Raw genomic sequence first — 22,969 nt, forward strand, 5'->3', positions numbered from 1 at the left:
AATTTGATTTTCCAGATCCATGACGGCACCTAACATGAGAGATGGTCCCAGACCCCCAGGAACAGGAAACCTGCATAGGAGTTAAAAGATGGGGCGGCACCTCTCTCCTCAGTTGTTACAGAGTATGTAAGGTAACCGCTTTGTTAATTCAGGTCTAATGTCATTATATATATATTTTTTTTTTTTTTGTGCAACACACAACCATCACCAACATAGGGCGGGAATTAATACGGTGCCGTCATGGATCTGGAAAAATCAAATTACCGGTAAGCAATTATCATTTTTTCCCTTCCCCATGACGGCACCTAACGTGAGAGGAGAAAATAGAAGAAGACTCCTAGGGTGGGACAACAGCCGATAAAACTTTCCTCCCAAAGGCAAGACTTGAAAGCCCCAAGTTTAACCTATAGTGGCGAAAGATGGTAGAGGGTGAAGACCATACTGCCGCATTACAAATTTGCTCTATCGACGCGTTTGCCCTCTCCGCCCAGGATGTGGCGATAGCTCTTGTGGAGTGTGCTGTCACCCCTAGTGGAGGGCATTGCCCTGCAGATGAGTAAGAGTGCAATAGCCATGCGGAGCCAGTGTGCAATAGTAGATTTCGTGGCTTTCTTACCCTTGTCTACCCTGATAGGAAACAAAAAGGGCTGAAGACTGTCGCCATGATTTTGTCACTTCCAGGTATTGGATTAGGCAACGTCTGACGTCAAGGCAATGAAAGGTTTGTTCTCCCTGGGATTTTGGATTGGAACAAAATGAGGGTAAAACTATCTCCTGGTCCCTATGGAATTGTGAATTGACCTTCGGTAAGAAGGCCAGGTCAGTTTTGATTATTACTCTGTCCTCCAGAATTGTAGTGTATGGAGGATCAATAGAGATAGCCTGGATTGCACTAATACGTCGGGCCGACGTCAGGGTAACCAGGAGAACCGTTTTTAGGGTTAGAGTTTTTTCTGATATGGAGTTAAGAGGCTCAAAAGGAGGAGAAGTTAAGGCCTGGAGCACTAAATTTAGATCCCAGGGAGCAACCTTTGGCCGAGGTTTAAATGGTCTGGCTGTGAAGGAGGCTCGGATGAACCTGTACACCCAGGGGTGATCAGCCAATTTTTGATCAAATAACGCGCCAAGCACTGAAACTTGCACCTTCAGGGTGCTGGTAGATAACCCCCCTTCCCGACCTTTTTGGAGGAACTCTAAGACTTCCCTTATTGGGACTTTCTGGGTGGTGGTTGATAGGAGTCGGCCTGAGAACTCTAGAAATTTTTCCCAGATTTTTTGGTATTTATTGGATGTAGTTTTTTTTCCTGCTGGATAGCAGAGTAGAAACTAACGGAGCTGAGAAACCCTTTGCCATCTCTGAAATTATCTTCGTAAAGATTCTGGGAGCCACTGACACCCCAAAAGGGAGACATTGGTACTGTAGATGAGTAGGGATTTTATTTATTTCTACTACCAGTCTTAGGAATTGTTGATGTTCTACACAAATGGGAACATGATAGTAGGCATCTGTGAGGTCTATTACAGCCATTTAACAGCCTGGATATAGCAGTTTTGTTGTAGTTCTTAACGTCTCCATTTTGAATTTTTTCGATTGAAGATTGTTCTTAGTGAACCATCCGGCTTTGGCGTGAGGAATAGGGTACTGTAAAACCCTTTCCCGATTTCTTGTGCTGGTACTTTGACAAGAACTTGTTTTTCCCTGATGAGATGAACTTCTCTTTCCAATGTTGCCTGATTTCTTTTTGCGACATGGGTGACTTTTACTCGATGAGGACGGAGGGAGGTGAAGCTTAAACATAGGCCTTTGGTTAAAAGGGATATTACCCATTGTGATGTTTGTAATTTTTCCCATTGGTGGACAAAAAACGAAGACTCCCTCCCACCTGGATATCGGCGTCATTGTTGTTTGGGGTCTGATTTCTGAGGAGGTTTATTAAAGAGATATCCTCTCTCTCTTCTCTCACCCCAGGGCTTCCCACGTGTAGATTTATCCCCTGGCCGACCACGGCCTGTTTTTCCCGAACCCCGAAAGGAACACCGGTTATCATTCCACTGCCGTCTTGAGAAGGGGGGAGGTGGGAAGTGTTTTTTCTTATCTGCAGCCTTCTCTAGAATCTCATCTAGTGCCTTCCCAAATAGATATTGGCTCTCACAAGGGACTGCACACAATTTGACTTTAGACTGAAAGTCAGCCGACCAATTTTTAAGCCATAATGCTCTTCTACCAGAGTTGGAGAGGGCACATGCACTGCCAAGTCTAAAAAACGCACTGAGTCAATGGTGGCATCTGCTAAAAAGCCTGCTGCATTTTGAAGTGAGGGTATTACCTCTAAGAGTCTCTCCCTTGGACATTTGTCTCTTATTTGTTCACTCAATTCCTCTAACCATTTTATCATGGCCCAAGCTGTACAAGTGGCGGCCACTCCTGGCTTAAATGCCCACGTCGATGCTTCCCAAGCCGATTTTAAGAAGGCGTCCGCCTTTTTATCGATGGGATCTTTTAAAGCCCCCATGTCTTCGAAGGGAAGCGCTATGCCCTTGGAAGTGCTCGCAATTGCCCAGTCCAATTTAGGTGCTTTTTTCCATTTATCACAGACTTCTTCCTCAAATGGATATTTCCGCTTAAGGTCCTGAGGAACTGATATTTGTTTTTTTCCATTCTTTTTTTAATTAAATTTAACACATTTTCGTGAAAGGGAAAAACTCTGCCTTTTTTCACCTCTAGGTTGCTAAACACAGAATCTAGGATTGTTTTATGTTCTTTTGGTGTTTCAACCCCCAATGTTGATCTAACTAGCTTAAGCAGTTTCCCCACATTCTCAGCTAGTACATATGGCCGACCACACTCTTCATCTGAAGAGTCTAAGTCTGAATCATCATCAGGTGGCAATTCCCCTGGTTCGCCTTCTGATTCCACGTCAGAGGTTGGGGCAGGTTTAGGAGGTGGATTTTCGGAGCTATGTAGCCCATCCTGTTTCATTTGCTCCTTTACTGTGATTTTTACTTCATCCCTAATGATAGCCTTTATATTTTGGAGTAATGATGAAGACTCCTCGGCCACAGTCTTTTCTATACATAAGCGACAGATCCGTTTGTCATAAGTTTTAGGGAGAGCTTTATCACAGAGTGCGCAGACTTTGTTTTTCTGCTTGGCCGTAACCTTCCTCCCCTGCACAATATAATACAGAGATACTGAGTTACTGACATGTTATCTGCCTTACAAAGGCACTCACCCACCGAAACCTTTAGTACCACGGGGGTCTGTGGAACGTCCACTGGTACCGGCGATTCCGCAGTCGGGTCCGCCATGTTGGAGAGGCTATTGGCACTGCTGCTTATGCCTGGCCTCTTAATATAGTATAGACGAGAAAGCGGTGTCAGCGCCACTGAACTTCCTCCCTCCCGGGAGTGTCAGCACAGCGCTCTCCTCGGCGTGTGACGCTACTTCCGGTTGAACCCGGAAGTACTCCCATTCACCCCGGTGCCAACCTAGTGATGGGACACGCCTCTGCCCCGGCCCAGCCTCTGGCCAGGAGCGGACACCGGGGAGCCCCCAGCGGGAAGGACGCCACTACTGCAGCACCTGTGAGTAATGCGGCCCACACGCCGCCAGCTGCGGGCCTCGGTCTCTGGACCGGCACCCCTAGAGAGTGATCCCTCTGGGTCGACGTCACAGGTTCCCCGCAGGAACAGGAAACCAAACTGAGGAGAGAGGTGCCGCCCCCATCTTTTATCTCCTATGCAGGTTTCCTGTTCCTGGGGGGCTGGGACCATCTCTCACGTTAGGTGCCGTCATGGGGAAGGGAAAAAAGCTGCATATTACAGTATCAGCAAAAGCTATGAGATTTCAGAAATCTCATGCCCACGAGTGTTTTTTTCCAGAATTTGACTACTGCAATTAAGAAGCAATTAGAAAATTCAAAAAAAAAATGACAAAAGAAAAAAATGTAATTGCTGTGCTTTGTGGTGAATAAAACTATCCAAAAAGTACTGCAGACATATCAAACAATCCACACCATAAAAACACTGCAGCATGTAGTTGTTTTATAGACAACATTTTTACTACCATGAGGGAAGCTTTTGGCTGTAGAAAAGAAAAAAAACACTGCAAATGCACGGACTGTGAATATTACCTAAATATTATTGTGTTAAAGTATCAGACAACTTTTAAAGTATCAATTTAATTTTCATCTTCCAGTAGAATAAAAGGTCAAAAGGAGTTACATTTTGTAACTTGTACAGAATAACTTTAAATTACAAAATTCTATTGTCCTATAAAAGTGGAAAATGTAAAAGTTACTATGCCAAGTTGCCTGTCGGCTGCCAGGAATAGATATAGCTTGGAAGATTTATAAAAAAATAAAAAAAATGCTGAATTGAAACACACATACATATTGTCAGTCTATTTTGCGAGATCTGACCAAACAGCAATCTTCTGGGAGGTCAGAAGAGATTGTTTTGAAATAAGAAGATAAACCAGATTGTATGAAAGCATGGAGAATTGCGCGCTGCTGTGGCCAGTTGGTCAGGCTAAACTGGTCTCTCAATCCATTTAAAAAGTGTCTAGGGGTTGCATACCCAACATGTGGCATCTTGTAATGAAGGAGGAGTCGATAATAAATACCAAAACTTAACCCCTCATTTACCATTTTTCCTCAATAAAGCAAGCACACAAAGGATAGCCTATTTGTTCAAAATAGATTCCCTCTGAAAAGAAAAGTTTGCATTGCACGGTTCCTACAATGATGATTAATCCGAGCACAGCATGAAGTGACCTCCGCAGTTAAATACATGATATTGGCACGACAGAATTTCATTACCTGGAAGCGAATAGTGAAAGCATGGAGCGAAATCCATTTTACTAGGTACACAGCATATTAATGCAAGTATCTGGAATGGAATAATGACCAAGGACGACACGGATTGAGCTACTTTAAATGGTCACATCACAGCTTTATTAGGAACTTAGGGCTTGCACATGACTTGTGTACAACTTTTCTCAAATACACATATACTGAAGTGTTTCCTACGTCATGTATGATAAATCTATGATCATAGGAGCCCTTTACTGATGGGAAATAATCGATAACTAGAGAAGGGATCCAGAGTATCTGTGGCCCCCCGATCTTGTGGTGATAAAGGTACGAGGGACACTGGACCCAGATTAGAAAACTTAGAAATCTTCATCAGTGGTTTAAAATACCACTGACATGTAAAAGTAACTGCGCTAAATAAATAATACTCAAATAGGTTAAAGGGAACCTGTCACCCCGTTTTTTGAGATATAAATACTGTTAAATAGGGCCTGCGCTGTGTGTTACTATAGTGTATGTAGTGTACCCCGATTCCCCATGTATGCTGAGAAATAACTTACCAAAGTCGCCGTTTTCGCCTGTCAATCTGGTCAGGTCGGGAGGGCGTGTTCACAGCGCTGGTTCTTCCTCAGCTTTACGTTGGTGGCGTAGTGGTGTCCGCATGTTGAGGTGACTAATCCCCTGTGGCACGTGAACAAGCAGAGCGCGATCTGCGCTGTCATCTTTTTCGTCGGTGGGGGCGGCCATCTTCCTGGGGCCGCGCGTGCGCAGATCGAGTACTCTGCTGCACGGGGCTTCAGGAAAATGGCCGCGGGATGCCGCGCGTGCGCATTAGAGATCGCGGCGGCCATTTTCCCAAAGCCGAGATGCAAACTCGGCTTTGGGAAAATGGCCGCAGCGATCTCTAATGCGCACGCGCGGCATCCCGCGGCCATTTTCCTGAAGCCCCGTGCAGCAGAGCACTCGATCTGCGCACGCGCGGCCCCAGGAAGATGGCCGCCCCCACCGACGAAAGGGATGACAGCGCAGATCGCGCGCTGCTTGTTCACGTGTCACAGGGGATTAGTCACCTCAACATGCGGACACCACTACGCCACCAACGTAAAGCTGAGGAAGAACCAGCGCTGTGAACACGCCCTCCCGACCTGACCAGCCTGATTGACAGGCGAAAACGGCGACTTTGGTAAGTTATTTCTCAGCATACATGGGGAATCAGGGTACACTACATACACTATAGTAACACACAGCGCAGGCCATATTTAACAGTATTTATATCTCAAAAAACGGGGTGACAGGTTCCCTTTAATCAGGGCCAATATAAACTGGTGCAGCTCAGCACTAATGAACATTTAGGTAATATAGATTTCACCCGCCTTGTCTACCTTAACTTCATAACTTTTCTCCCAAGTAGACCAAACTTTGAGGTGACAAATATTAGGAGATCCCTCCCAATGACTACATAAGAATCAGCCTTTACCACATGGCAGTGCTTACCATTAAAAGGATTCCCATTTCAAGAGGCTGTTACTGTTGGGTGGAAAAAAAATGTCGTATTCCAGGATATCATATAGAACTATAAAATTATTATACATTTAATAACCACTCTGCTAGATATATGAAACATAAACCCTTTAGGGCAACCAACTACTCCCTTACAGCATTTGTCTCCATTGTTAAGGAAGATGACAGTTTCGCAATAGGTCTAGTGCCAGTTCATTGTAAAGCTTCAGGGGAAATTCGACTGCAGTGGATTGAAGCAGATATTCTTTAACCATACAGTGAATGGTGTTGTATCAGCTGCATGCCCCCTTCTCACAGCCATAGAGTTTATAGGGGGTGTCTCACATTTACAACGCGTCACCTATCTGTGGGATAGGCGGTAGTGTCCGATTGCTGTTGGTAATACTGCTGGGACCCCCATTGATTACAAGAACGGAGGTCCTATTGATAGGTGATACTTAGTAACTGTTGAACAACCCTTTCTAATTTAAAAAAAAAAAAAAAAAAAAAAGAGAGACTTCATGCAGCCATGGAGGGGGGAGGCTGGCGAGGTGGGGTGAGTGATGGTGGTGGCTAAAAAGCACCATCACACTATAGATAAATTTAGAAATACTGCGGACACAGAAGAGAAATGTGAAATGTGTGCTGCCGGTAGAACTTCTCATTTTATTCACAGAACACCATTAATGAGACGTTTAGTTAATAAAAGACGGCAACTGGATCTTGCATTGTAGGCATTCTGACAGTGTGAATTACAAGTCAGCAACATTGGGTCATCTTCTGTAGATAAATGCATGCACAGTACAGTATTGGTAAAACAACTCAGCTGACCAATACTCGTACAAATAACACTTATCAATGTTACAACGCAACAAAATACATACAAACTACAACACAAATATAGTTTGTAAGTAGAGTTGATTAACCCCTTAGTGACGGAGCCAAATTTTTTAAATCTGACCAGTGTCACTTTATGTGGTAATAACTCTGGAACGCTTCAACAAATCCAAGTGATTTTAAGACTGTTTTTTCATGACACATTATAATTTATGATAATGGTAAATTTAGGTCGATATGTTGTGTGTTTATTTATAAAAAATATCAGAAATTTGAGAAAAATGTTATAAAATTAGCAATTTTTAAACTTTGAATGATTATCCCTTTAATCCAGATAGTCATACCATAGTAAAACATAAATCGATAACATTTCCCTCATGTCTGCTTTACATCCGCACCATTTGTAAAATGTTATTTTATTTTGTTAGCTTTTTAGGAGGCTTAAAAATGTACCAGCAATTTTTCATTCTTTTAAGGAAATTTACAAAATTTATTTTTTTAGGGACCTTTCCATGTTTGAAGTGACTTTAGGGGTCCCATATTTTGGGAAACCCCCCAAAGTGATACCATTTTGAAAACAGCACCACCTGACATATTGAAAACTGCTGTCAGGTAGTTCATTAACCCTTCAGGTGATTTTCAGGAAATAATGCTAATTGGCATGACAGAATTGAAAATGTCCATTTTTACCACCTAAATGTCGGTAACTTCTGAACAGGTTACAACAGCTGTTGGACACTCAGGCCGCTATTTGGTCGTGAATTGCCATCGCAAACATCAGGACCACACAATCATGATCTGAGGGCACCAACTGGGATAAAGAGGAAGCCCCCACAGTCTGTTAACCATTTATGATGTAGTCACTATTGACAGCAGCATCTAAGGGGTTAAACAGATATGGACGGTGCAAGCACTGATCGTGGCTGATGCAGCAAGTTGTCAGCTGTAGTGTACAGCCGACAGCTGCTGGATTGTCTCCTGTATGGGGAGGCTATTCTCTTATATCCCAGGTCAGTTAAAAGACGTATCGGCAGTCATTAAGGGGTTAAAAAAAAAAAAAAAAATTCTACATGCCATGAAGTTATATCCAATGAGACTTTATGAAAATAAATTAAAATCCGTATTTTAAATAGAGGTCATGATACTCTCCGCCCAGCTTGGTAGAGCTTGCATGCGTTCCCAATAGGGAGAGGGGAATAAGCAACTGTCAGACACCTTTGCTGTGAAAAAGTCGGACATGCCCAATCATCATCCGTCTGCCCAATCAGGACAGAGTGCCACCATACACATTATAAGGACAGCCTTTCCTGACAGCATTATTCTAATATATATAGCCAAACTACTAATCACAATGTTTTGATCGCCTCCATAATGCAGATGAGTAGCCAGCTGGATAGAAGTTATGACTGGGACTACAAAAGAATAGTTTGGAGTCTGTAAACATAAAGATAAATAGGTTTACATTGGAGCTACAAACAGTAGCAGGTTTCTAATCCAGGTTATTTGCAAAATAGCTTTAGTGATATGCATTGGGTGAATACACTGAATACAAGTCATTGAAACACACGGACCTTCAATAAAATTTCAGTTAAAATAAATCTGATCAACAACAAGCTGAGAGGCCTTGGTACTTCATAGTTGTCATTGAAAGCTGTAAACTAACTACATATGACACAGAAGACCTTAAGGCTATGTGCACACTTTGCAGATTCCACTGCGGATTTTTCCGCAGCGGAATTGCAAAATCCGCAGTGAAAACCCATCGCGGTTTTTACTGCGGATTTATCGCGGTTTTTACTGCGTTTTCTTCTGCGGATTTTCAACTGCAGTTTTCTATTGGAGCAGCTGAAAATCCGCAGAAAAGAAGTGACATGCTGCGGAATGTAATCCGCAGCGTTTCCGCGCGGATTTTTCTGCAGCATGTGCACAGCGTTTTTTGTTTCCCATAGGTTTACATTGAAATGTAAACTCATGGGAAACTGCTGCGGATCCGCAGCGGTCAAATCCGCTGCGGATCCGCAGCAAAATCCGCAAAGTGTGAATATAGCCTAAAGGTGGTTAGCTTCCATTTACAACAGCTTTAAATGTAGCGCAATATAAAACAATGTTAGAGCTAGTAGGCATAAAGAGGACCCCTTAAGCAACTCTTTGGAATATCACTGAAGTGATGCCATAAAGCAGCACTATGCCTAAATGCGGACCACCGACAAGATAGTTATTGGAGGATCTCATTTGGGCAAACACCTATATTCCAAGCTAATACCCACAGGTAGTACCACTAATCAAAAGAGCAGCATAAATGGGTGCTAGGATGTGCAGAAAAGGTTCAGTGCAAAAATAATTAAATTCATATCAGAGGAGAGGCACTAACAGAATGAGTGGTGGTTACTATAAGTGATGAAACAGTGAGATAAGAAAAAAAAAACTAAGCCATAAAAGTGTTTTTTCGCCAGTTGACTTATCACCTATCCACTAGAGAAGTGATAAATGTTCGATCATTGGGTCTACCACACTGCAGTCCCTTTGTGCTGTATTAATTCTAGGACTACCACACTAACCAGATTAAGGTTTCTAAAGTGAGGCAGTGGAGCACACACAGTACTACTCCACTTAAAGTCTATGACTGACGGGAAACTGCGGAGCACAGTGCTCAATAAATTCCCTCAGCCCCATAGGCAGAGAGGCAGAGTGCATACTTATTTACCTATATGGCGATTAGTGCAATATGGTATTACTTCACAGCAGTTAATTTGGGGTTCATCAGTAATGGTACAGCCTGGTTCCTTCCCCCTTTCAAGCTTTCCGTCGTATTATTGTAATTTTGTGTCATTTTATATTGGGGCAGGTATGTCCTTGTTACTATGTGAGGTTATTGACAATATTTTTTTCACTTTATATAATCTGCTTTAAGGGTTATTACTCCCTTGTCTATATAGGATCAATTTCTCCAGTTTTGTTGCTTGTACTTGTGACCTTAGGTATTTACAAGTGACGTCTGGATAAAGGGTAAAAATAAAGAGACTAGTGTGCAGCTTCATGGCATTTTGTCTTGGACCTGCTTTTACTACAAATATTACAGACATTTGGAATATATACAACGGACTGTTTTCTTACCGGCTTAATATGCTCCTCTATATTTTGCTTTGGATGTTTAGAGGGAGAACGATTCACATTTTCATCTTGGGGTTCTTCTTTTACAGCAAGATGTCGTTGACCAAGGTTCCCTTGCGGATTAGGAGTGACTATTCCCTGCTGCTCCCTCTGTGCCTGTAGATACTTCTGTGCCAACATAGATGGTTTACCATCCCTGCGATTACTGTCTTCCTCATAGGAGTCTCTTTCATCACCTTCATCATCTTCCATCTCCTCATCTTCATCAGGATCACTAGCAACCTGTGGAGGTGCCATGGGCGGGCGGGCCTTAGCAGCTGACAAAGTGGCAGGACCAGGTGTAGATTTCATTGCATGCTGTGATGCCAGCTGTTGGGCATACAGCATTTGTGTCTCTCTTATTTGCCTCTCCCGTTCCTGCATACTACGAGCAGCTTGCTGTTGCTGCTTTTGTAGTTGCTCCATCACAGCCTCCAATTTCATGCCCTGTTTCGAGTGCATCTGTGAACTACCCGTAAGGGCAGGGCTCAATCCACTTGGTATTAGTGAGGGCTACAATCAAAGAGAAATTAAAAAAAAAAAAGTTAATAATAGGAATACTAGTTTATATTCTTGGAATCAGTATTGTCATATTTATTAAAAAACAAAACAGAACAGAACTAGAGAAATAACAGTGTCCTGTCCATTGTTAAGATGCAAAAACATACACTTAATGCTGATTTCATCCCACTATAGTCACGGCAAAACCATCATGTTATATAAACCATGAATGGCCATGTGTGATGACGTCACTACTGCAACAACAGGAGCTTCCACTTGGCATGCAGTCTCTGCATTGATCACATGTACGATCAGCCATATTGTAGCTTTCATCCTACAGGAATTCACAGGATTTAGAGATGATCTGCAGTGCGTGCCAGCTGCGATGCCACAGATTCTCACTATGTGCCCGGCTAATGACAACTAAGGCTACGTTCACATTTGCGTTGTTGTATGCTGTGTCGGCGACGCAACGCACGCAAAAACGCATGCAAAACGCTGCATTTTGTGACGCATGCGTTCATTTTTATAGCGCAAAAAAATGCAACAAGCAGCGTCCTCTGCGCCCTGACACTTGCGCCCAAAACGCATGTCCATGCGCCCCCCCCATGTTAAATATAGGGGCGCATGGGTCGCCGCGGTTGCAAATGTGAACGTAGCCTTAGTACGCAAGCGTTATGTGATGTGTGTGCACAGGACAAGCAGGCCACACATACAAGGCCAGCAATAAAGGGGGGCGATAATTGTGTTTTTGATCATTTGTATAATCACTTGGCCTATCAACAAGCCAGACTACAAAAATATTTAATAAAAAAAGAAAAAAAAAAACACAAGCAAAGCGATAAAAAGTAGAAACTCAGAAGCCCTGTAATCGGCCGATGAGGACATTCACTGGTGACATGACAGATCACACTCCGGGCAGACAATGCCTGGGGTCGGCCATTGTTACGAGCCTTCACCTAGGACCCTGATTGCCCCAAACAGTGAGAATGGGCCGGCTCGTCAGACTGCTGCCAGCACTGCGGTGTCAGAGCTTCCTGCCGGGGACTGACTGCAGCCACAGCTGAGGGCTCCGCCGGGCGTGGGAACATATGCCAGCTGGGGCAGGGAGAAACTTTCCTGCACACACAGTGCCAGCAGGCTGAGGGCACACGGCGGCAGCACTGGCTATGCCCTTCCAGCACGCAGCGGATGCCCTGCAGCACAGCCCGTAGGGGCCCAGCCCCGCAGCCGCCGGCTCCCGCACACCTCGGGGCGCAGCAGTGCACGGCGCGGGCAGCGAGTGTCGCCAAGGTGCGGTGTGTTGTGTGCGCTGACCCCCGCCCTCCTCACCACTCCCCACTCCCGTACGACCCACGGTGTATGCATGGGCTCCCGCTCACCATAGACTCTCTCCCGCAGCCGGCCTTCTCCACCATCCCGTCAGTCTGCAGGCCTTTCGGCACCGCACTCTCCTGTAGCCACTTAGCCGCCCGCCCCGGCTTCCCCTCCGTTCCCGTCTCACTCCAACCTCCAGGCTGTAGTAGTACTAGGCCCCTCCCGAACTGCGAACGATTCAAATGACGTCATCGCGCACATCGCAACGGCAGCACGTTCCTCTGACTTGCCACGCGCATGGCGGCTGAGCAGTGGAGGCCATATTGCTCCACCCACATAGACCCCGTAGTGTGCAGTGTTGGAGATGTAACCGACGTATTAGTCTTATTTACCGATTAGGCGCTTTGTGTCCATAAAGCTGATTATTGCGAGAAGTCGAGGTCGAGGAAATACTTATTCTCCACAAATTCATGGCCATACTTGTATGTCAAGCGGCCATATTGGTACACCCGAGTCCAGGGAGAGCCACTCTACAGAACACACTGAGCAACTATTTGAATCACGAGCACACATTTTAGCTACTAATCTAACTGTATGCATAAATAGCAATTCCCTAATATATACTTCCTAAGGAGGCTCCTGTAGGCGATCATAGTATCGGCCCCAGTGCGATCCAACAACACATCGCATTACACTCCGACCAATGTTATTCTATGTGCACATATCCATCTTTTTCCTCCGACGGAGTCTATCCGAGGTAAAAATCGCAGCATGCCCTGTTTGCATTTAATGTTTGGACTTCACTCACCCATGCAGAACAAGGAGTACGTGGAAAATAGTGGACTGCAGTCAGATGGGTGCAGAACGATTTTCACAGAATGAAGATGGAGACATGTTTGTTTTCCATCTTCTCATTTTAAAAAATTGGATCACACTATGATCAAAATCAGCCTGATTCCCTGGGATGAGAGAATACGTTTGTGTGACCCTGGCCGTAAAATGACTTTAGGAAGGGAAGTGCATTACTAATGTGTAGCGTGGGTGTATTCCAGGCTTGGATTGATAATCTGCCCCACCGGGCATTTTTCTGCTGGGCCACGATGTGTCCATTCATAGTGGGACGCAGGACGGTGGCGCCCACTCATCTGGCCACCTGCCCGCCCGCTCATCCGTCCGCCAGCCCGCTCATCCGGCCCCCCGCCCGCTAATCCGGCCGCCAGCCCGCTCATCCGACAAACCGCCCGCTCATCCGGCCGCCAGCCCGCTCATCCGCCCGCCCGCTCATCCGGCTGCCAGCCCGCTCATCCAGCCGCCAGCCCGCTCATCCGGCCCTCCGCCCGCTCATCCGGCCACCCGCCCGCTCATCCGGCCACCAGCCTGCTCATCCGGCCCCTAGCCCACTCATCCGGCCACCAGCCCGCTCAGCCAGCCACCCGTCTGCTCATCCGGCCGCCAGCCCGCTCATCCAGCAAACCGCCCGCTCATCTGGCCGCCAGCCCGCTCATCCGGCCGCCCGCCCGCTCATCCGGCCGCCCGCCCGCTCATCCGGCCGCCAGCCCGCTCATCTGGCCCCCCGCCCGCTCATCCGACCACCAGCTCGCTCATGTGGTCCTCCGGCCGCCAGCCTGCTCGTCCGGCCCCTAGCCCGCTCATCCGGCCACCAGCCCGCTCATCCGGCTGCCAGCCAGCTCATCCGGCAAACCGCCCGCTCATCCGGCCACCCGCCCGCTCATCCGGCCACCAGCCCGCTCATCTGGCCCCCCACCCGCTAATCCGGCTGCCAGCCCGCTCATCCGGCAAACCGCCCGCTCATCCGGCCCTCCGCCCGCTCATCCGGCCACCCGCCCGCTCATCCAGCCCCCAGCCCGCTCGCTCATCTGGCCCCCCGCCCGCTCATCTGGCCACCCACCCACTCATCCGACCGCCAGCCTGCTCATCCGGCCCCCAGCCCGTTCATCCGGCCACCCGCCCGCTCATCCGGCCACCCGCCCGCTCATCCGGCCCTCCGCTCGCTTATCTGGCCACCAGCCCTTTAAATCTGCGAGCACAGTGGAACTATAGACAAACATACGCAGCAGTCAATGCTCATATGGTTAAGAACGCGCTGACATTGGCACGTCAGGGCGTTCTTTGTGGGTGGAGATAGTGCACGCTGCTCTCCCTCCCCTGTAACGCAGGCTGCATCAGTTGGTCGAGCTGTGCAGCTAATTCCCATGCCTTTTCTCTTACCTGGTCCAGAACTGGCTGCAGGCTGCCTGCTGGGACTGGGGCTTATGAGTTATCATAATTATATGTTCCCTGTTGTGGATTCTGTTTTTGGGCTCCCTCTGGTGGTTACAGATGGTACTGGGTGACTTGTGTTTTCTGCGGTCTCTGGTGTCCACCTGTTCTATCAGGATATGGGAGTTTCCTATTTAACCTGGCTTTCTTGTCATTTCCTCGCCGGCTATCAATGTAATCAGTGTGTCTTGTTACCTCTGCTTCCCGCTTCTGTAATCTTCAGGACAAGCTAAGTTTTTGATTTTCCTGTTCCACGTTTTGCTTGATTTTTGTCTTAGTCCAGCTTGCAGATATGTGATTCCTTTTTGCTGGTTGCTATAGTGGGCTGATATTACTCCTCATGTTCCATGAGTTGGCACATGAGTTCAAGTAATTTCAGGATGGTTTTTTGTAGGGTTTTTCGCTGACCGCGCAGTTCACTTTTGTATCCTCTGCTATCTAGCTTTAGCGGGCCTCATTTTGCTGAATCTGTTTTCATAACTACGTATGTGCTTTCCTCTCATTTCACCGTCATTACATGTGGGGGGCTGCTATTTCTGTGGGGTGTTTCTCTGGAGGCAAGAGAGGTCTGTGTTTCTTCTAATAGGGGAAGTTAGTCCTTCGGCTGGCGCGAGACGTCTAGGAATCATCGTAGGCACGGCTACAGCTAGTTGTGTGTTAGGTTCAGGATCGCGGTCAGCTCAGTTTCCATCACCCTAGAGCTTGTTTTATTTTTTGTGCTTGTCCTTTTGTGATCCCCTGCCATTGGGATCATGACAGTATAGCCGGCCAAAAAGTGGTAATCGTATTGGCTGAAGTAGGAGGAAAAGTAGTCTGAGGAAGTTTTTTTTTTTTTCCCCTCAGAGTTTGCTGCCTAGCCTTAATTGCAGCCTGGCTGCGTCTTACCTCCTCTTAATCCCTGAATGGCTCTGACCTCAGCTGTTTATCATGGACGTCCAGAGTTTGGCTTCCAGCCTGAATAATCTTGCTGCTAAGGTTCAAAATATACAAGATTTTGTTGTACATGCTCCTATGTCTGAACCTAGAATTCCTATCCCAGAGTTTTTTTCTGGAGATAGATCTAGTTTTCTGAATTTTAGGAACAATTGCAAGTTGTTTCTTTCTTTAAAATCTCGCTCCTCTGGAGACCCTGCTCAGCAAGTCAAAATTGTTATATCTTTCCTGCGGGGTGACCCTCAGAATTGGGCATTTGCATTGGCACCAGGGGATCCTGCGTTGCTCAATGTGGATGCGTTTTTTCTGGCATTGGGTTTGCTCTATGAGGAACCTAACCTAGAGATTCAGGCTGAAAAAGCTTTATTGGCTCTCTCTCAGGGGCAAGATGAAGCAGAAATATATTGTCAGAAATTTCGGAAATGGTCGGTGCTTACTCAGTGGAATGAGTGCACCCTGGCTGCAAGATTCAGAGATGGCCTTTCTGAGGCCATTAAAGATGTTATGGTGGGGTTCCCTGCGCCTACAGGTCTGAATGAGTCTATGACTATGGCTATTCAGATTGATCGGCGTTTACGGGAGCGCAAACCTGTGCACCATTTGGCGGTGTCTTCTGAACAGGCACCTGAGATAATGCAATGTGATAGAATTCAGTCCAGAAGTGAACGGCAAAACTATAGGCGGAAAAATGGGTTGTGTTTTTATTGTGGTGATTCAGCTCATGTTATATCAGCATGCTCTAAACGCACAAAAAAGGTTGATAAGTCTGTTGCCATTAGTACTTTACAGTCTAAGTTCATTCTGTCTGTGACTCTGATTTGTTCATTATCAGCCATTTCCGTCGATGCCTATGTGGATTCAGGCGCTGCCCTGAGTCTTATGGATTGGTCATTTGCCAACCGCTGTGGGTTTAGTTTGGAGCCTCTGGAAGTCCCTATTCCTTTGAAAGGAATTGACTCTACACCTTTGGCTATGAACAAACCTCAGTACTGGACACAAGTGACCATGCATGACTCCCGTTCATCAGGAGGTAACATAGTAACATAGTAACATAGTTAGTAAGGCCGAAAAAAGACATTTGTCCATCCAGTTCAGCCTATAAAGGAGGTGATTCGCTTCCTGGTACTGTATAATTTACATGATGTCTTAGTGCTTGGTCTGCCATGGTTACAAACTCATAACCCAGTCTTGGACTGGAAAACGATGTCTGTGTTAAGCTGGGGATGTCAGGGGGTTCATGATGATGCACCTCCGATTTCTATCGCTTCATCTACTCCTTCTGAGGTTCCTGTATTTTTGTCTGATTATCGGGATGTTTTTGAGGAGCCTAGGCTCGGTTCGCTTCCTCCTCACAGGGATTGCGATTGTGCTATAGATTTGATTCCTGGCAGTAAATTTCCTAAAGGACGTTTGTTCAATCTGTCAGTGCCAGAGCATACTGCTATGCGGGATTATGTTAAGGAGTCCTTGGAAAAGGGACATATCCGTCCATCTTCGTCCCCTTTGGGAGCAGGTTTTTTTTTCGTGGCCAAAAAAGATGGTTCCTTGAGGCCTTGTATAGATTACCGTCTTTTGAATAAGATTACAGTCAAATATCAGTATCCTTTGCCATTGTTGACTGATTTGTTCGCTCGCATTAAGGGGGCTAAATGGTTCACTAAGATTGATCTTCGGGGTGCGTATAATCTTGTGCGGATAAAGCAGGGTGATGAGTGGAAAACCGCATTTAATACGCCTGAGGGCCATTTTGAGTATTTGATGATGCCTTTTGGACTTTCTAATGCTCCTTCTGTCTTCCAGTCCTTTATGCACGATATTTTCCGTGAATATCTGGATAAATTTATGATTGTGTATTTGGATGATGTTTTGGTTTTTTCTGATGACTGGGAGTCCCATGTTCAGCAGGTCAGGAAGGTGTTTCAGGTCCTGCGGGCCAATTCTTTGTTTGTAAAAGGTTCAAAGTGTCTCTTTGGAGTCCAGAAGATTTCTTTTTTGGGGTATATTTTTTCCCCTTCTACTATTGAGATGGATCCCGTCAAGGTTCAGGCTATTTGTGACTGGACGCAGCCTACATCTCTTAAGAGTCTACAGAAGTTCTTGGGCTTTGCTAATTTTTATCGTCGTTTCATAACTAATTTTTCTAGTGTTGTTAAGCCTTTGACGGATTTGACTAAGAAGGGTGCTGATGTTGCTGATTGGTCTCCTGCGGCTGTGGAGGCCTTTCAGGAACTTAAGCGCCGGTTTTCTTCTGCTCCTGTGTTGCGTCAGCCAGATGTTTCGCTTCCTTTTCAGGTTGAGGTTGATGCTTCCGAGATTGGAGCGGGGGCGGTTTTGTCACAGAGAAGCTCCGATTGCTCAGTGATGAAGCCATGTGCGTTCTTTTCTAGAAAGTTTTCGCCCACTGAGCGGAATTATGATGTTGGTAATCGGGAGCTTTTGGCCATGAAGTGGGCATTTGAGGAGTGGCGTCATTGGCTTGAGGGTGCTAGACATCGTGTGGTGGTCTTGACTGATCACAAAAATCTGATTTACCTTGAGTCTGCCAAGCGTCTGAATCCTAGACAGGCTCGTTGGTCACTGTTTTTCTCCCGTTTCGATTTTGTGGTTTCATACCTGCCAGGTTCAAAGAATGTGAAGGCGGATGCTCTTTCTAGGAGTTTTGTGCCTGACTCCCCTGGAAATTCTGAGCCCACTGGTATCCTTAGGGATGGGGTGATTTTGTCGGCTGTCTCCCCAGACTTACGACGTGCTTTGCAGGAGTTTCAGGCGGATAAACCTGATCGTTGTCCGCCTGAAAGACTGTTTGTTCCGGATAATTGGACCAGTAGAGTCATCTACGAGGTCCATTCTTCTGTGTTGGCAGGTTATCCTGGAATATTTGGTACTAGAGACTTGGTGGCCAGGTCTTTTTGGTGGCCTTCCTTGTCGAGGGATGTGCGTTCTTTTGTGCAGTCTTGTGAAGTTTGCGCTCGGGCTAAGCCTTGCTGTTCTCGGGCCAGTGGATTGTTGTCACCTTTGCCTATCCCGAAGAGGCCTTGGACGCACATTTCCATGGACTTTATTTCGGATCTCCCTTTCTCTCAAAAAATGTCCGTCATCTGGGTTGTGTGTGACCGCTTTTCTAAGATGGTTCATCTGGTACCCTTGCCTAAGTTACCTTCCTCCTCTGAGTTGGTCCCTCTGTTTTTTCAGAACGTGGTTCGTTTGCATGGGATTCCGGAGAACATCGTTTCTGACAGGGGATCCCAGTTTGTGTCTAGATTTTGGCGGACGTTCTGTGCTAAGATGGGCATTGATTTGTCCTTTTCGTCTGCATTCCATCCTCAGACGAATGGCCAGACGGAACGAACTAATCAGACCTTGGAAACTTATTTAAGGTGTTTTGTTTCTGCTGATCAAGATGACTGGGTTACCTTTTTGCCGCTTGCCGAATTTGCCCTTAATAATCGGGCTAGTTCTGCTACCTTGGTTTCTCCTTTCTTTTGTAATTCGGGGTTTCATCCTCGTTTTTCCTCTGGTCAGGTGGAGCCTTCTGATTGTCCTGGAGTGGACATGGTGGTGGATAGGTTGCATCAGATTTGGAGTCATGTGGTGGACAATTTGAAGTTGTCCCAGGAGAGGGCTCAGCAGTTTGCTAATCGCCGTCGCCACGTGGGTCCTCGACTTCATGTTGGGGACTTGGTGTGGTTGTCTTCTCGTTTTGTTCCTATGAAGGTCTCTTCTCCTAAGTTCAAGCCTCAGTTCATCGGTCCCTATAGGATCTTGGAAATTCTTAACCCTGTGTCGTTTCGTTTGGATCTCCCGGCATCGTTTGCTATTCATAATGTGTTCCATCGGTCGTTGTTGCGGAGGTATGAGGTACCTGTTGTTCCTTCGCTTGAACCTCCTGCTCCGGTGCTGGTGGAGGGAGAATTGGAGTATGTTGTGGAGAAGATCTTGGATTCTCGTGTTTCCAGACGGAAACTCCAATATTTGGTCAAGTGGAAGGGTTATGGTCAGGAGGATAATTCTTGGGTGGTTGCCTCTGATGTTCATGCTGCTGATTTGGTCCGTGCATTTCATAGGGCTCATCCTGGTCGCCCTGGTGGTTCTCGTGAGGGTTCGGTGACCCCTCCTCAAGGGGGGGGTACTGTTGTGGATTCTGTTTTTGGGCTCCCTCTGGTGGTTACAGATGGTACTGGGTGACTTGTGTTTTCTGCGGTCTCTGGTGTCCACCTGTTCTATCAGGATATGGGAGTTTCCTATTTAACCTGGCTTTCTTGTCATTTCCTCGCCGGCTATCAATGTAATCAGTGTGTCTTGTTACCTCTGCTTCCCGCTTCTGTAATCTTCAGGACAAGCTAAGTTTTTGATTTTCCTGTTCCACGTTTTGCTTGATTTTTGTCTTAGTCCAGCTTGCAGATATGTGATTCCTTTTTGCTGGTTGCTCTAGTGGGCTGATATTACTCCTCATGTTCCATGAGTTGGCACATGAGTTCAAGTAATTTCAGGATGGTTTTTTGTAGGGTTTTTCGCTGACCGCGCAGTTCACTTTTGTATCCTCTGCTATCTAGCTTTAGCAGGCCTCATTTTGCTGAATCTGTTTTCATAACTACGTATGTGCTTTCCTCTCATTTCACCGTCATTACATGTGGGGGGCTGCTATTTCTGTGGGGTGTTTCTCTGGAGGCAAGAGAGGTCTGTGTTTCTTCTAATAGGGGAAGTTAGTCCTTCGGCTGGCGCGAGACGTCTAGGAATCATCGTAGGCACGTTCCCCGGCTACAGCTAGTTGTGTGTTAGGTTCAGGATCGCGGTCAGCTCAGTTTCCATCACCCTAGAGCTTGTTTTGTTTTTTGTGCTTGTCCTTTTGTGATCCCCTGCCATTGGGATCATGACAGTTCCCCGTCTTAAAGTGGCCAGTTCTGCACCAGGAGCTTATTTGTCCAAGAGATGCTATGATTTCTATAGGGACTGATTTTCCAGCTGTTATAGAAGTCATATCACAATCAGCCCCTACAAAGATCACCAATATTTTTTTGCATGATGTATGTGATGGGGCTCAATAAAGGAGTGGTTCTGCAGGTGGGGACCACAGACCACATCTCAGTACCAATGCTTTATGGCTGATGTTTTGGTCACTTTTGAATGTTGGTTGTGCTTTCCCACTGGTGGTAGCATGAGACAGACTCTACAACCCACACAAGTGGCTCAGGTAGTGCAGCTCATCCAGGATGTCCCATCAGTGCGAGCTGTGGCAAAAAGGTTTGCTGTGTCTGTCAGCGTAGTGTCCAGAGGCTGGAGGCGCTACCAGGAGACAGGCCAGTACACCAGGAGACGTGGAGAGGGCCATAGGAGGGCAACAACCCAGCAGCAGGACCGCTACCTCAGCCTTTGTGCATGGAGGAACAGGCAGGAGGAGCATTGCCAGAGCCCTGCAAAATGACCTCCAGCTGGCCACAAATGTGCATGTGTCTGCACAAACGGTTAGAAACCGACTTCATGAGGATGCTCTGAGTGCCCGCTGTCCACAGATGGGGGTTATGCTCACAGCCCAACACTGTGCAGGACGCTTGGCATTTGCCACAGAACACCAGTATTGGCAAATTTGCCACTGGCGCCCTGTGCTCTTCACAGATGAAAGCATATTCACATTGAGCACATGTGACAGACGTGACAGAGTCTGGAGACGCCGTGGAGAGCGATCTGCTGCCTGCAACATCCTTCATCATGACTGGTTTGGCAGTAGATCAGTACTGGTGTGGGGTGGCATTTCTTTGGAGGGCCGCACAGCCCTCCACAGGTAGCCTGACTGCCATTAGGTTATGAGATGAGATCCTCAGACCCCTTGTGAGACCATATGCTGGTGCGGATGGCCCTGGGTTCCTCCTAATGCAGGACAATGCCAGACCTCATGTGGCTGGAGTGTGTCAGCTTTTCCTGCAAGATGAAGGCATTGAAGCTATGGACTGGCCCGCCTGTTTCCCAGACCTGAATCCGATTGAACACATCTGGGACATCATGTCTCGCACCATCCACCAACGTCACGTTGCACCACAGACTGTCCAGGAGTTGGCGGATGCTTTAGTCCAGGTCTGGGAGGAGATCCCTCAGGAGACCATCCGCCGCCTCATCAGAAGAATACCCAGGCGTTGTAGGAAGGTCATACAGGCACGTGGAGGCCACACACACAACTGAGCATCATTTCCTTGTCTTGAGGCATTTCCACTGAAGTTGGATCAGCCTGTAATTTGATTTTCCACTTTGATTTTGAGTATCGTTCCAAATCCAGACCTCCATAGGATATTTATTTTGATTTACATTGATCATTTCTATGTTTTATTCTTCTCAACACATTCCACTATGTAATGAATAAAGATTTGCAACTGAAATATTTCATTCAGTGATATCTAGGATGTGGTATTTTAGTGTTCCCTTTATTTTTTTGAGCAGTGTAGTTGTATTGAACAAGGCCAGATGCATCTCAGAATGTGGCCTGATATATGCATATCACATATGGCCGCTTGGTCTCGGCACCAGAAAACCCTCAGAGCTGCATAGCGTCGGACTGGAGCTCCTTGGACCCACCAGAGAAAATCATTCTTGGGGTCCACTATGTAGCTACATAGAAATAAATATAAGACCACCAATTGTGTGGTAAAATGTGTTAATATCCGGGTATTATTTATTTATATAGCACCATTGGTTCAATGGTGCTGTACATGAGAAGGTATACATGGGTATAATATAAGGTAGTACGTCTTAATTATGTAGCAGTAGTTGGGGTAGCCCCCCTCATAGAATATAATGTAGCCCCCTCATATAGTATAATGCAGCCCCCTCATAGAATATATAGTAGTCCCCTCATAAAATATAAAGTAGCCCCCTCATAGAATATAATGTAGCCCCCTCATAGAATATAATGTAGCCTCCCTCATGGAATATAATGTAGCCACCCTCATAGAATATAATATAGCCCCCCATAGAATATAATGTAACCCCCTCATAGGGTATAATGTAGCCCCCTCAGAGTACAATGCAATTCTCTCATAAGGTACAATGCAGCCCCCCAGAGAATATAGTATAGCCCCATCACAGGGTATAATGCAGCCCCCTTCATATAGCATAATGCAGCCCCTCACAAAATATAATGTAGCCCCCTAAGAGTAAAATGCAACCCCCTCATATAGTATAATGTAGCCCCCCCAGAATATAATGTAGCTCTCACAGAATATAATGTAACCCCCACATTGGATATAATGCTGCCCCCTTATAGGGTATAATGCTGCCCCCTCATAGGGTATAATGCCCCATCATAGGGTATACGTTATAGGTGTTGTCCAGTCAGGGAATACTGATGACCTCTCCACAGGATAAGTAATCATTCTGAGATTTGTGGGGGTCCCAGCAATCAGATGTTATGTGTTATGGCACCTTCTGGGTGCAGGAATAGAAGTTTTTCTGTAGCCATAAGCCGCTCCATTCAGCGTGTTAACCTCTGTCAGCTGGTGATTGGTAGGGGTGCTGAGTGTAGGACCCCAACAGATCTCACATTGATGACTTATCCTGTGGAAAGGTCATTAGTATCTCCTGACTGGACAACCACTTTAATTTTTTCTTTATGTGGTTATAACATTAAAAGAATTTTACACCCAGTGCAA

At 46.2% G+C, this 22,969-nt stretch overlaps 1 protein-coding gene across 1 annotated transcript in view; it reads right to left on the bottom strand.

The window, feature by feature from the left end:
• ARID3B (AT-rich interaction domain 3B) overlaps positions 1–12,394 on the bottom strand; it is an 83,631-nt gene extending 71,237 nt beyond the window's left edge. Inside the window, exons 1-2 of the mRNA XM_069765724.1 lie at positions 12,185–12,394; positions 10,266–10,814 (exon numbers count right to left, since the gene is read on the bottom strand). Coding sequence (XP_069621825.1) covers positions 10,266–10,814; positions 12,185–12,220 — 585 coding nt within the window. The 5' untranslated portion in view covers positions 12,221–12,394. The remainder of the gene's footprint in view (positions 1–10,265; positions 10,815–12,184) is intronic.
• Positions 12,395–22,969: the final 10,575 nt, after the last annotated feature.

This window comes from Ranitomeya imitator, chromosome 4 (genome assembly GCF_032444005.1).
Source record: "Ranitomeya imitator isolate aRanImi1 chromosome 4, aRanImi1.pri, whole genome shotgun sequence".
NCBI lineage: Eukaryota > Metazoa > Chordata > Amphibia > Anura > Dendrobatidae > Ranitomeya > Ranitomeya imitator.